The sequence below is a fragment of the Rhinolophus sinicus genome, linkage group LG15, assembly GCF_036562045.2.
Source record: "Rhinolophus sinicus isolate RSC01 linkage group LG15, ASM3656204v1, whole genome shotgun sequence".
In the NCBI taxonomy this organism is placed as follows: domain Eukaryota; kingdom Metazoa; phylum Chordata; class Mammalia; order Chiroptera; family Rhinolophidae; genus Rhinolophus; species Rhinolophus sinicus.
This window is the reverse complement of record NC_133764.1, coordinates 25618802-25634469: the sequence shown is the minus strand read 5'-3', so window position 1 is coordinate 25634469 and position 15668 is coordinate 25618802. Positions and strand designations below refer to the sequence as shown.

At 44.7% G+C, this 15668-nt stretch overlaps 1 protein-coding gene across 3 annotated transcripts in view; it reads left to right on the top strand.

Moving 5' to 3' along the window:
- YPEL2 (yippee like 2) overlaps positions 1–15668 on the top strand; it is a 58081-nt gene that overhangs the window by 17308 nt on the left and 25105 nt on the right. For all 3 annotated transcript variants that reach the window (XR_012492313.1, XM_019736355.2, XM_074320472.1), the window contains exon 2: positions 1048–1361. Coding sequence is in view for 2 of the 3 variants with exons in the window: in XM_019736355.2 (XP_019591914.1) it covers positions 1245–1361 (117 nt within the window). In the remaining variant the exon portion in view is untranslated. The remainder of the gene's footprint in view (positions 1–1047; positions 1362–15668) is intronic.

Below are 15668 nucleotides of genomic sequence, written 5' to 3'. Positions count from 1 at the left end.
GTTAATTAACAGTCTGGCTCTCCTCGGAGGTAGGCAAGTGGAAACACCACCCCGCTAGTGAAGGCCAGGGAATAGGCGGGTCCAAAAGCCTCAGGTAGTTGACTCTGAGAAGCAGAGTGAGTCGTAGATCTTGGGGCTTTGCTGTCAGACCTTTACTTGGACATATCCCGAGAGTTACCTCACTTTCTCAGTGTCCTTGGTTCCCGATAGAATAAAAGAGCTGAGGTTCTGGTAGGAGAACTGTTTGGTACTGTTGGATGATTAATGGGAAGTTTGAGGGTTGAGGAGAAATTCTGGTAAAATTCACTCTCCTAGTGAATTTTAGATGTGGGAGTCTGATTATGCCATTGGTTTCATTCATTCACTTGATTTTTCAACAAAACAAACACACACACAAACAAACAAATACAGAGCGTCTACTTCTGGACAAAGTATTGGAACCACTTCTCCCGAAAGAGCCACAAGGGACCCTGCTGGTTGGGAACTTGATCCTTTGTATCCCATGCTTAATCTACAAGTAAAGGGTGGTAAAGGATGGTGTGGCGTTTATTGTCTCTGCAGGTGGGGATTTCAAGTTTTGGAGGATTGCCGGCATCTGGAAATGGATGAGAACTCCATATGTGGCTGTTGATGTAGTGACTCTCTAGAGGCCGAATTTCTTTTCCTTTAGCCGTTTATCTTAGTTGGCTCAGGAGAGTAGCGGGGGTTAAGGGGTCCTCTCGTGGGGGCTATAGTTAGCACATCTTTAATCTGGCCATTTCTAGAACTCCCAAGGAATGGTGATCATGCCCGTTTGCTGGATGTTGGTGAAGGGTACCTAGGGACTGCTGAGAGCCCTGAGTTGATATTGAACCTCCAACTCTAGAGAAGTAGCAATACTGGTACCTCTAGTGGTTTCTTCTTCATTGGGCATCTTGACACAGTGCAGGAAAAGGGGGTCATTTTATCCTGGACATGTTGCCCTCTTGGTGGCAGCTGGACTCTACTTGCTTTGTAGGAAGCCCAGCTCCGTCAGCTAATGCTACTCCCCTTATCTTGGCACTGCAGGCTGCTGAGAACCAGCCCTAGACCTCTGCTTGAGGCTCCTTCCTCCGAAGACATCACCAGTGTGTGGAGCCTGCCCCACACCCACCCCCTGCCAAACCACGGCCTTTACCTGTGTCTTCCGGTGTTTCCCGTGCGACCCATCCTGTGGGAGTGCCTCGTGGGCTGCCCCAGAGTTCACTCCACGCTCAACAGCGCCAATGGTGAAGATGACAAGATCCAAGACTTTCCAGGCCTATCTGCCCTCCTGCCACCGGACCTACAGCTGCATTCACTGCAGAGCCCACTTGGCCAATCATGATGAACTCATTTCGAAGGTACAGGTTCCTTGCAGGTCTTCCTTGCCTACCATGGGGGAGGGCATGGCCTGCCCCTAAGGTTGCAGAGGTGCACAAGCTCTCCCAGAGAGCCGGGGATATCTGTACTCCATCTTCTGTACAGGGAGGGCTGACCCACAGGGCTGTCTCATTCAACCGAGAAACAGCTCTTGAGTTGGAGAGAGAGTGTACTAGTTCTCTTTGTTATTTTGGAAATTAGATGTCATCCTGTCGGAGGCTGTGGGATAGCGGCTCGCAGGCCGGAAAGGAGAGGCGTTGAGGGGGGATTGGAGGCTTAGGTTGGCTTGCTTGGCTTAGGTTGGCAGGTGAACACTGTGGAGAGTACTGCCTACCTGAAAAGTGAGTTTTCAGAAAGATGATGGGGCCAAGATGTCTTGTAGCCGGGGTTTTTAGCTGAGATAAGGAGGGTATTGCCTTCCAAGCCCTAGAGAAGGTTATGAGACTGTTGAATTACTAAAATGGGCAGCCCTTGGCGAGGACCAAAAGTGGCTTGGTGAAGACCTCATTCACTGGCTTGTGAGGACCTCTAGGGCTTCTAAAATAGCAAGACATTTGATCACAATCAAGAAAAAATGGAACCCTATTTTCCCGGAGGAGCCTTGGCAACTGCTTCCTGAAGTTGGGGCAGGGGAATTATTAAAAAAAAAAGAAGAAGAAATAAACCCAACATCCCAGTTATGCAATCCAGGAACTGGCTCCTTAGGGAGCAGTCTCAGGGGAGCTATCGCCTTCCTGGCCCTAAATTCCCAGGAGAGGAGAAACAGGTTTTACTAGGCTTCATGAAAAGGAGAAAGATCATGGGGGACTTTTCCCTTTAAAAAGCCTGCTTCCTCAGAACCTGTGCTACCTGCCATTCAAGGTAAAAAAAAGAAACAGTCAAACCTTTATGCAGACCCAGACTAAGTTTAAAAAAAAAAGAAAAAAAAAGGAAAAAGAGTGTTCTTGATCCCTTTACAAGAACTGCTAGAAAAGGTGGCATCACTTTCCCTGCCTCTGGCTTGGTAGCCGCAGCCAGAAAAGAATGCAGGATCCACAGTTACAGAACAGCCCCATCCAGCTGGCTGATTTGACAGGAAGTGAGGAAGGCTGCCTGAACCACCACATCTGTGGTACTGGGGATTCTTAAACCAGGACTGAGGATGGACCTCCTCCTTTTACTCCGCTTCCAGGGTCTCAGGTTACCATAGAGCTTGAACCCTGGAGCCCTCAGAGTCCTGGCATCTGGCCCACGTTCCCCTCTGTTACTCTCCTTTGTGCTATTTATGTTCCAGCCAGCCTATAGCTTCCTTCTCTATCACCTAACTCATCTTGTCTCAGATTCCTTGGATCTTTTGAGAACCCCTTGAGTCTGCACGTTTGGAAGTGGAGAGGCTCCGTCAGTGAGGGAAGATGGGAGTTAGTCCTCTTTGCTTTGGAAGGGTGCCTGCAAGCTTGGAGGGAAAATGTGAGTTGTCCTATTTCTGAAAGTCTCCAGAGAAAGTAGAAGCCAAGACATTTTTTTTAGTATCAGAAAGAAGTGTGCTATGTATCATAAGAAATTGAGGTACTAATAAAATGTATTTTAGCACCTTCTCTATACTAAGAACTCTGCTACTTGACACTTTACAGCTGTTATCTCACTTAACCCTCATAAACCTTTAAGGTAGGCGATGTTAGTCATTTTTTATATGGATAGAGAAATTGAGACTCATAAAAGATATCCAAGAACTCAAGTCAGAGGCTCAAAGGAGAGAGAGCAATTACTTTGAGCATGTTCAAGAAGGATTTCTGGAAGAGGTGGTATTTGAGCTTGGCCTTGTAAGATGGGTCGAAGTGAATATAAGAAGATGGTAATGACCTTTGAAAGTACTGTGTCTTCTCTCTTTGGCTTGGTGTACAGGGTCTTGGTGATCTGACAGAGCCGTTTTTTTTAGTTACAGTGTTTCCCCGAAAATAAGACCGGGTCTTATATTAATTTTTGCTCCAAAAAAAAGCATTGGGGCTTCTGTTCAGGGGATGTCATCCTGAAAAATCATGCTAGGGCTTATTTTCTGATTAGGTCTTATTTTTGGGGAAACACGGTAAGTCTCCTGTCAGTTCCCTTGCTTTATATTTCAACCACTTGGAACTAAGCAGTATTCCCTGAATATACAGATAGGGGAATTTCAGGCCTCTGTGCCTCAGCCAAGAGCAGCCCTCTTTCTTCACCTTCTTCCTCTTTCCCAGGAGCTCTTACACATCCTTTTTTCCACCTGGGGCCTTTTCCTACTAGCTTTGTATCTCTGGCTCAGAACCTGACCCATGGCAAGAGCTCAGTAAGTGGTCAAATAAACGGATGGATGGAGCGTGAGCCTTGGGAGAAGACAAATGATGAGCAAAAAAGACTTTGTTGGCTTCATGTCCTCCTTCCTGCCCCCTTTGGGGCAGAAAGGCTTAGTCACAAATCCAGGCCAAAGTCAACACAGGCTTCAATTTCATTGGCTACAACCGGTGCACAGATGGGGTGCATTAGAGCTCGATGATTTAAAGAGTTGGGTTAAATGCCTGGCTGTGGGGAAAGACTGAGGGAACTATGGCTGGCATTGTACAAAGATTCTTTTATTTCACTCCAAAGCCACCCCCGGCATGAAATCTATAGATTCTTATGCAGGTCTACTTAACGGAAAGATCATTGCCACAGCCCCCTCCTTGGAAAATGGGCCTTTCTTTTCATTTTGTTTCTCTCTTCCATTTAAGAAAGTTCAGGGAGAGAATGTTTCTCCTGTTCTTCCCTCTTGACATAATCTCCTATGTGGTTTCAGAATCCGCCCAGTGGGAGTTAGGAGCTGGGAAGCAGATAACTGGAGCAGCAGTGTAATTAAATGATACTTTGTACTTGTAATAGAGCCTTTCATCTGGAAGCTTGACATTCCATTGTTTGGTCTAACAGAAAAAAACCAACCCCCCTCCAAAAAAAAAAAAAAAAAAAAAAAAAAACCCCGAGTCTGCCTTCCTTAATGGAGAAGGAAGGCAACACAAAGGTCCAGAGAACTGAAGCTCTGAGTATGTGGCTAGCAGAGAACTGGAGGATAGAATCAGGATTTCAGGCTCCCTTCCTATCAGAGTGCTAAGCCCACATGGAAATGTGTGATTGTGAAGACTTAAAACAATTAGGGTCTGTATTGAAATGGTGGTGGAAAGAATCCTGCACTAAGCATTCCACCTTCTCAACGTGCTCTAGATTTCCTAGAGGCCTGGTTGCTGGGAATCAACTGTCCAACCTCTGATTCTCAGTTTCTAGCTAATAAAATCAGTGCAATAATATTTGCTGTGTCTAATGCCTAGCAGCCAGCACTTGTGTGCTTACTATATGCCATCCCCATAACAGCCCTATGCGGTAGGTGTACCTTATTTGGCGGGGGGAGGGGAGCAGGTTTACCTCATTGGGTTGTTATGAGGCTGGATGAGATCATAGATATGTGGGTGGTTTGCAAATCAAAGCTATATGTGAGTATAAAGTAGTCTCTTTGCTTCTCTTGGCCTTGCTGTCCAAAAAAGAAAGAAAGAAAAAAAAAAGAAAAGAAAAGGCAGGGGTTGAGGTGGAGGGGATTTAGTTTAGCCAAGCAAATTTAGTTTAGGCCAAAAAGTTTCACTTTAGAACCTGGAACATAGGAGTTGACTGTAAGAGACAAAGGCAGTAGAAGAAATCGACAGGAAAGTTGTACATGTCTGCAGAAGCGTGACAGCACTTGCTCTGTAGGATGGGGGTGGGGGGGAGGTGAGGAACTCTTTGAATTGATGACAGAACTATCTAGGGAATGTGTTGAGTCTCCTCCGATTTCTTCTTGGGGGAGTTATGGTCTCAGTACTGGAGTGTTTTCAGGCAGAGGTATTTTGTGTTGGCATGAGGAATTGCTCATACTGTTGTTTCTTACCCAATGGTGCAAGCCCCAGGATAAAAATATACCTTAGTTTTGTAAAATAATGGTAGTTTCAATTGGAACAGTTGCCCTGAGTGAGAACAAGCTAAATGCTCATTTCAGTGGATCCTATTACAGAAACCTACATCTTCACAAAGCATTTCCATGAAAATTCCTGTCTGTCATTCTTACCTGCCCTCCCGCCTGCTGACTTTTTGATGGCATCTTGGAGGAGCCCATTTGGGATTGGTGAATTGCATTAATCTATCACGATCCCACTTTAGGGATAGTGGCTCCACTCCAAGACAGGTTGCTCTAGTGTGCTGGGTTCTTGGAAGGAAGGTGTTTATAGGAGTCTGTAGAGTGGGAGTCCAGTGAAGGTGACAGAAAGAAATCTTTTACTCGCCCCCCACAAAAAACAAAACTGTTTACTACTATGTCAAACCTTCAGGTCAGATTATCGTGTGTGGACAAATAATAGAATTCCCAGAATTGCAGATCATCTCGCCCAGCCCCTATTCCTGAGGAAACAGGCCATGGGCAACTCAACGATCAGCCTGAGGTGACAGCCTCAGAGCCAGGCATCTCTGCTTCACACCCCTCAACTGCGTTTTGTGTGAAGAGCTCTGGTTTGTCTTGTTTTCAAGACTTGGGCCTCCTTCTCAGGTGGGACGGTTTTAGGAGGTAGGTTCTTTTATTTGTGGGGTTCCATTGGGTTTACAGTGGTGGCATTTTGGTTTTCCCTTCTTGCCTACACATTAGATGAAGCATTGCTTTGAGAAAAATGGCAGGGAAGAAAATGTTCTGAAGCCCTGTATTGATCTAGTAGCTGCTGAGAGGCCCATTCTGCCCAGCGTTTCCTACCTCTGCTTCTGAGCACTAGTGTTCTACACCAGCGATTTGCATCAAGACTTGTACCCCCAACACAGTAGCGTAGAGGTAGTGGACATGGAGGGGGTGCCAGTATGGAAGTACAGAGATCTGTCCCATCCTGTCTACTCTACCTGTCAGGGATTTGTTTCTACCACGAACCACCTTGTCTTTAATGTACAATAAAACCAACTCTCGGGGTGGCCGGTTAGCTCAGTTTGTTAGAGTGCGGTGCTGGTAGCACCAAGGTTACCGGTTCAATCCCCGCATGGGTCACTGTGAGCTGCGCCCTCCTTAAAAAAAAAAAATTAAAAAATTAAAAAACCATGTAAAAACAACTCCAGATTATTAATGCAATTATTTAGGTCCTGCGAATTTTGTGTAAAACATAAATACAGGAATAGAAGTTTTAAAAATCTACTCATTTCTTCTTGTTATAGTGAGCTTTGGATTATATCAGTAGTGTTAGTGACTGCTAGGTCACATCAAACAGAATAAGTCATCAAGTACATGTACAATAAGATGTGTGACTTAGATCATTCTGTGAGCTTCTCTAACTTGAAAATTATATTTTGAATTCTAATTTTATTGAAGGATTTTTGTTATTCAATGGATATATGCCAATGATTTTTACAAAAACTGTAATTGAATAAAATTAGTACTGCTATCCCAGCAAGACGAGAGAAACCAGGTTGCATATACATCTATAAATGTCGATCATAAAAAGTGAACGTTTTGTTTTCGAAATAGTGGGACCCGGGCTTTGACCACAGTGATTGATGAGCTTTCAGCAACACAGTAGGTGTCTTTGTTGCTTTTGCCATGTTTGTAAACCATTGTTGAATGTTTGTCAGTGTTTTCCTAAAGAGCATTTCTGAGGTACAGAAAAGGCAGAAGTGATAAATTGTGGAAGAGTTCCAACATAAGTCAATAAGCCAGTTTAAAAACACATTCAATCAATTTTGCTTCTGTAAATAAAAATCACATATCTAACCTAACATTACTTACTACTTTTCCACAACTATTTGGCCTTTGAAAGTCCTAATCTCCTATCAACAAAATATTAATTCTGGAGTGCAAAAGAGCTATCTGTTGACCACCCAGGAAGGGGTGACAGGTGAACGAAGTCTGTACAGAAAATCTCCAGACAGAGGGATGTCATTAGATTACAGTGTGTGTGTGTGTGTGTGTGTGTGTGTGTGTGTGAAAAGAAACCATCTGGAGCTTATAAAATATAATATCTTACGGCATGACCCCTGTAGGGACAGAGATTGAATTACTTCAGGCAGAGATCAGCCATAAATTAGGCTGGGATAATTTGTATGGCATTATTCTTCCACGATGAGACGGCCATAACTGGATCTCAGAGGCCTGTGGGATATGTGGGTGGTGGCAGTGGGCCTATATACTTGCTCTTTTGTCTCACTGGTTCTATCCTATAATTGTGCAGAAACTAACCACATATTCTGCGTGTGTGTATAGCACTGTACTAGATACTTTGATACCACCCTTAAGGATTTTTTTCCTCAAGGAACTTTGATTCTAGTTGCGGAGTTCATAGGTTCATAACTCATCCCTTTGTACTTCACCATATATTTATCTGAAAGCAGTTATCACTGTGTAATGATGCATATCTAATGATGCATGTGAACTTCCTGAGGAGATGCTTGTGGTACTTCTTTGTGTCTCTAGCACCTGGCACAGCTCCTAGAGACTGGTAGATTTTCAGTGAATATCTGAGTGAATGACTTAGTACTCGAAGACAGAGACAGATCGCAGGGGGGTCTTAATCTGGAGTCCATGGACTGGCTTTAAGGGATCCCTGAAATTGTATGTTTAATCTGTATGTGTGTATATTTTTCTAGGGAGGGTTCCCCAGCTTTCATCAGGTTCTCAGAAGGGTTGTTGGTCAAAAAAACCTTTAAGGGATCAAATATATGGTGATGGAAGGAGAACTGACTTTGGGTGGTGAACACACTATGGGATTTATAGATGATGTAATACAGCATTATATTCCTGAAATCTATGTAACTTTACTAACAATTGTCACCACAATAAACTTTAATAATAATAATTAAAAAAAACCTTTAAGATCTATCTGTCTAGAAACTGAAGATCTGGGAAGACTTGGTAGAAGTGACATTGAGATGTGTCTTGAAGCAAGAACCTAGACAGGTAAACATGGATGGAGTGGGGCCAGTAGATAGGGCAGCGTCAACAGCGAAGTAGAGGCAGGAAGTGTGCAAAGAGCAGCCGTTCTTTGGGGTTAGATATTGAGGAACTGTGTGCCAACAGATTGAAAGGATAGGTTGAAGCCAGGTTGTTGGAAGAATAGAAGTTTGGACTTTTTCCTGCTGGCTGTTGGGTGCTACTGAAGACCTTTGAGTACCTAACGACATGATGAGAGCTTTGCTTTGAGACGGTGAATGTTGTTGTGGGGTGGTAGTTAGACTGCAGAAGAGACTGGAAATGGAGAAACTAGTGCATACACATTGCAGTGGTCTGAAGGTGTCCGGGCATGTGTGGTGATCCTGCAGTGAATACTTACTGACTACCGCTTAGAAAAGAAACACAAGCATTCTGGGATTTAAAAGAAAAATTCTCTCATGTATAGCCATGAACAAGAGGAACTGAATTCAGGAAGTCATACTCTTTGGATGGGAGGCAGACTTATTCGACAGTAATGCTTGTTCCCTGTGGAAATTAATCTGGGCACAAGTAGAATTGCTCACTAATTTATTATCAAAGGAGCTGCCGGGGACCGAGCCTGGTGAATTGTCTGTTTTTTTTGCTGAAGACAGTAGGCAGCTGGAGTACACGGATCTGCTCAAATGTGATCATTTCTATGTGGTTGCTTTAAATACCAAAAGGAAATGTTGACTTGAGCTATGAAGTGTACCCTGAAAATTTAACTCTGAGGTTTGCAAAGGCCTGTAAGGTTCCTGTCATAAGATTGGTTTGTACATTAGTGTCTCAGCATTCAGTAAGGACGCTAGTGATGGAAGCTTGTGTCCCTAGTCAAATTCCAAAGAAACTCTTTTCAAAAGGGTGTTCTCTCTGGGAAGCAAGAAGTGGGTATAGGACCTCTTCCCTTGTGTTTCTGGTTGAGCATTGGTACCCCCTCCATCTCTAGAGTGGTAAAGTTGCACCATTACTGGTTTGGCTGCTTGTATTTTGGGGCCTGAGCAGAATCCACTGTCATACACTGATTGTTCAGTTCAATAATGTGTGTGTGTGTGTGTTTCAAACAACATGCTAGGCCCTAGTCTGGGGCTAGGGATAGGAAGATGAAGCCAGCATGATTCCTGCATCTTTGGGGTACATGGGAATGAACGGCTCACAGTGGAGGGAAGAAGAATGGTACAGATGAGGTTGTATTGGTGCCATCATTTAACAAAGTATGAAAATCTACATTGCTGCTATTAACTACTATTTATTGAACATTTACTATGTGCTAGAAACTTCTTTAGACATTTTCCTTACCCCATCACTTAATTTATAATATCCTTTCAAGGTGGGGATGAAGCAACTTGTCTAAGGCCATAGGTTACCAAGAAGTCATACGGGATACAGCTTTAGATAGGTCTGTGCCCTCTTTACACAGCTTGACCGAGGTAGCTCCTCTTGGCCTCGACTATTTTCTGGTCTCTCTCAGTAATAGTGGTGATAAATCCTACCTGTCTTCCCTCCAATCATTTCCTTTGCCTGGAGGATCCTTCTTTCTTTCTCTGTTCAGTTTCTACCCATTCTTGAAGACCAGCTTAAGTTTTTTCTAGGGTATCTTCTGGACTATAGAATTCTCTCCCTCCATGGAACGTCTGTAGAACTCATTGCCTGGATAATGACTGTCTTGTAATAATATGGTCTGTGTTATTGTGGTTACATGCACTTTTTATGTATAATTGTCTTGTTTCCTAACAAGATTCTAATAACCTGGAGTCACAGGCTCTCAGAATATTAGAGCTGGAGGGGCCTTTGAACCTGGGTTTTCTAGTTGACGCCTTGGTTTACAGATCAGGAAACCAAGGCCCAGAGAAACTGACTGCCTCTTGACTTTGTACTTTGCCACCTCCTCCCTGCCACACCGCCTACAGCCTTGCACATAAGAGCCTTGCACATAACGGGTGCTTGTAAATGCTGGAGGCAGCCCTGGGGGAGAGGGCTGACAGCTGGGAGAATGAAAGTAGCAAGCTGTGTGATCTTGGGCAAGACTGTTCTCTCTTGCTCTCCTTTCTCTTCATCCTTCCAAATGAGGCATTAGATTAAACTGACCTTAAAAGTTCCATCACCTCCCTCATTTTCTGATTCTAATATAGCAGCAAAAGGTGATCTGAGGCACCGTAACTTAGAGGTGAACTATAACCTATGAGTCAGAACATTCACTGGGTTCAAATCCTGGCTTCTTCACTTAGTAGTCATGTAAGTTAAGTAACCCCTCTGTGTCTTAACATGCTTATTGGGAAAATGAGACTAGTATTAATAATTAGATAGATACTCGAAAGGATTTTTGTGGCAATTAAATGCTGTAATCAATATAAAGTTCTTATTACAGTATCCGACATATAGTAAGTATTCAATAAATGCTGGTAGCCATTGTTATCTATGACTATTCATGAAGCAAAATAAAACAGAAATCGACACCCAAACATAACTAGGTCCTGGCACCCATTAACTGTCCTGGTATATTTGCTCCTTCTGTCCTTTTGGAGACACTCAGCTTTTGCCCTTTAGCTCTATAGCTGGTCTTCTGAGGCCTCTGTGATCTTGAGTCTCTTGTTTGTTCCTTATGATTCCAAAAGGACCGGCTGGTCTCCGGAGGTAATTAAATCACAGCAGCAGCCTCCACCTCGCTCTCTTGGGGCCTTGCCTGAAAGCAGGTATGAAGCCTCTCTAGAATTTAAATGGAAAAATCTGCCCCTGCCCCCTTCCCTTCTATTCTGTCAGGTGGTTATTTTGCCTCTGACCACACATCAGCTGGTTACAGAGACCTCAAAGTACTGTGACAACAGCAGTCCAGGCAGCTGGAAGAGAATTCCTGGCCTGAGTATTGGAGCAGTAGCTAAGAGCTGTTTGTCAGTTTGGTTCACTCTGATGGTTCACGGTGGGGGTGGGGTGAGCTTCCTTTTAAAGAAGCCATTTTCCTTATCTTTAAAAAAAACAGAACCAGAAAAGAATCTCCAATGCCATTGTTTCCAAAGCACTGAACCTGTTGCTGAGGGGAGGGTTTGACCTGGTGACCCAGAGTATTGTCTCAGGTCTGGGTTGCCAGGCCTTAGAGAGCTTTAGTGCTCTGTTTCCCCTGTTCTGGTGGCTGGACAGTGACTCAGGGAAGGAGGGGGAGGAGAGGAGGAGACAGCTCCGCCAGCTGCTGCTAAAAACAACATCTAATCAGTCCACAAACTCCCTCCCTCCAGACCACAGTGATGTCAAGAAGCAGAGCAGGTGGCCCTGTGCTCCCCGCCCCCTCCTTCCCAGCACCTTTGGGTCTTTGAAGGGGCTACTAACAATTGTCAAAAGTTAAATTATCTATCTTTTGGGGCCAAGGAACTCTTTCTTCCCAGGTAGGGCTGGTTCCATTAAGAACATTTCACTGTAACTTCAACTCGCCAGCTGATAAAGGAGGGGACAGAAAAGCATTTCCTTGCCAACACAAAAGTTCCCAGAGTGAACCCTCCTGCACTAAGTTCTATCATTTGTTCTACATTTAGCCAGCTCTTCTTATAAGTTAGGTATTGGGGATACAGTGGCAAACAGATGTATGCCTTACTCTCACCCAGCTTGTACCCAGTACCCTTTGGTTACTGGAAAGCCCACTGTGTGAAGGAGCAGCTGGTGGCAGTAGAAGTGGAGCTCTCCATCCTGAGCCTGGTACCCAGGGTCATTTGAGGCAGTTGAGAAGCCATCATTTCCATATTGCTTTCCATCCTATTTGCCTGATTTTCATGAGACACCCAAATGTGTACAGCTTTTTCCCTGACTCTCCCTGTCCTCTCCTGTCATGTCAACCTGGGCTAGCCCCGCCTAGTAAAACTGCCAGCTGGTCGCTTGCAGTTCAAGGTGGCCAGTGAATGAAACCCGCTGTTCTCTGATTGTCTTTGGAGGAATGTCTGTTCTCAGGACCAGGCCTCGCACCCTTGAGTGGTGGCTGCTTTGTTTACTTCCTTAGCTGGCTCCTCCCTTTTTAATGCCAATTGTTCCAAATGACAAGTAGGGCTCTGAAGAGTCTTTCAAGGTTCACCCTGGAAAAATTTACCCAGGAAACCTGAGGAGAGAGGAAGCAAGAGAAACCAGACTTCCTGCAGCTCCTTAAGCTGTAAGTCCCTGTATATTTATGGGGGAGGAGAACTCCTCCCTGTCTGTCTCCTCTGTAAAAACTACAGGCCAGTCTGCCCGGGGCACTGTGGGGGCAGGTGCTGAGTAAATACACCAGGAAGGAAAGCTGATAAGATATGGTCTGACAAATCTAGGTCACCAGGCTGCTGCTAGGCACCTGTGCAACTGGTCACCTTGAAACTGACAGGAGAGAGGGTGGACTTTTGTTCTGGGCACAAACTGGCCAATTTCCCGTGCTTTTGTTTGTTTGTTTATTCAATAAATATTTCTTGATCAGCATTATATTCCAGGCCCTGTGCTAGGTGTTTTAGGCCCTTGTGTGTCTCCCTCAAGCCAAATCTCCTCCTGGATCCCCGGCCTATAACTAGTGCTAAAAAAAAAAAAAAAAAATGACATCATGCAAAAGCCAGTTGGTGCACTAACTTCCAGAGTGGGGGCAGCCCGTCTCTTGGTAGATGAAGGCACTGTTTGAAGTCTTAATTTCCCTGGTTCCTTCAGCTAGATCAGGAGTCGGCAAAACTTTTCTGCAAAGGCCAGATAGTAAATATTTTAGTCTTTTCTGGCCATATGGTCTCAATCAGTCAATTCTGCAGCCATAGAGAATGCATAAACAAATGAGCATGGCTGTGTTCCAGTAAAACTTTATTTACAAAACAGGCAAGAAGCCCAATTTGCCCCTTGTGTATTATTTGCTGACCCTGAGGCTAGATAGTTGGACTGAGTGTTGGAGAAATGGGTTTTGTGCAATTCTAGGAGGAATCCCAAATCAACAGGTATGAATGGCGTAGGAGTTGATGCACTATGATCACTGACTAGGTGTAATTGACAGTCTGGTGTCAATAGAGCTACAAAAATTCCACTCCATAGGCCAAACTTCATCCCTAGCCATTTAGCACCCACAGGTTCCCACCAAAGGTTACAAGGTGACCAAGCCAAACAGTGCGTATAGTTTCATACAGTCTTAGCACTCTAATGGGGAAACAATGTGGGGCCCTGCTGATGGAGAGTCAGCGGTACCATTTTTAAAGCCCTGAATGAAGATATAAGCTACCTCTGCTCTACCCTGTTTCCCTGAAAATAAGACCTAACAGGACAGTCAACTCGAATGCGTCTTTTGGAGCAAAAATTAATATAAGACCCGGTCTTATTTTACTATAATATAAGACCAGTTCTTATATGATATAATTAATATAATATAATATAAGACTGGGTCTTATATTAATTTTTGCTCCAAAAGACACATTAGAGCTGATTGTCCGGCTAGGTCTTATTTTCGGGGAAACAGGGTAGGTCTGGCTCTGCCATTCACTGTTCCCTGTAGCACTGGATATGTCACTGAACCTCTCTGACTATTCAGCATATATTGAGTACTATATGAAGCACTGGGGATATAGAAATAGATGCAGCAAAATTCTTGGCCTTAAGTAGCTTATGATCTAGCAGGGAAGACACATAAGATGTAATGAAACACAGGCTTTGAGCAGGTGATTGTTCAGGATGCTGTGGGGGCAAAGAGCAGGATGGGTGTCTACTACTAAGTGAATAAGAAAGGGGAGTGCATTCCTCATAGTGGCAGAGAAACATTCTAGAGGAGATCAAGCCTAGGGAGCCACAGGTAAGAGATGGAAAGGGCATGTGAGAGGGAATCGGAGGTCGGGGTGGATGCGGCAGTGTGGGGGTGTGGAGAGTGGGTGCAGAGTCCCAGGTGAGGAGTTCAGACTTAATTCTGTGTGCTATGGGGAGCCATTAAAAGGCTTAAGCAAGGGGTTAAGCATTTGATTCAGATTGGACTCAACTTCTCTCCAGCTTCTATAAACTGTATATCCACAAGCTTTGTGTGAAAAGGAATGTTGATAATGTATAAAGTTAATAAGCATGATAATTAAGCCAGTGGCTGTAATTAATAACCAGTCCCTTGCTGGTGAAGACTTCAGCTAAACAGCAACCAGATAAATCATTGATCTCTCCACCAAGCACCCTTAGTTCTGAGAAGAGGGCCTTTCAGAGTTCCCCAGGACCTGGGTCCCCTGGTTTGCTGGGCCAGTTACTCCCTCTCGTGTGACCCTCCTGGCTTCTTGAGGCTCACTGAGTCATCATTAGCTGGCAGTTGCAACTCCACATGTACGGGTTTTTCTTCACAATAAAGGGAGAACTGAGTTGCAGAATTCAGATGGCTTTTGGTGTATGTAGCTTTGAGGTTTGGGACAGGGCACAGTGAAGGGCGGTGGGGAATAAGTGGCTTCTGCAGTCTTCATGTATTTTAGAGCCTGCCTGAGAATAACTGAAACTGGCATTAGAAGATGGGGCTTCTTGGGCAGTGATTCCCAAATCTAACAGCACTTCAAAATAACCTGGGATGAAAAGGCTGATCTCCAGGTCCTACCCACACGGATTCCTATTGGTAGGTCTGAGTGTGACTAGGAATTAGGGCCCTGACTAGATGAATGAAACAAGTCACCTAGGACATAAGATTTAAGGAGGCACGCACTCTTAGGAATGTGCAAATGCAAAGGCAGCACCTCAGAGTGAGTGCCTCCTTAAATGTTGTGTTCTAGCTTTCTGGCTGGCCTCACCCTAATCCCAGCCCTACTGGAGATCTGTTTTTTTTTTTTTTTTTTTTAAAGATTTTATTGGGGAAGGGGAACAGTGTGTACTTCCAGGACTTTTTTCCAAGTCAAGTTGCTGTCCTTTCAATCTTAGTTGTGGAGGGTGCCATTCAGCTTCAAGTTGTTGTCCTTTCAATCTCAGTTGTGGAGGGTGCAGCTCAGCTCCAGGTCCAGTTGCTGTTGTTAGTTGCAGGGGGCGCAGCCCACCATCCCGTGCGGGAGTCAAACCAGCAACCCTGTGGCTGAGAGGATGTGCTCCAACCAACTGAGCCATCTGGGAGCTCTGTGGCAGCTCAGCTCAAGGTGCCATGTTCAATCTTAGTTGCAGGGGGCGGGCCCACCATCCCTTGCGGGACTTGAGGAATTGAACTGGCAACCTTGTGGTTGAGAGCCCACTGGACCATGTGGGAATCGAACCGTCAGCCTTTGGAGTCAGGCACATGGAGCTCTAACCGCCTGAGCCACCGGGCCGGCCCGAGATCTGTGTTTTTAACAAGCATCCTTCCTCTCCCCCTGAGACTCTGATGCAGCTAATACTAATATTGAGAGCCACTGCTCTAGGACAAATGTTCTCAGTACTTGGAAAATAGCTACACATG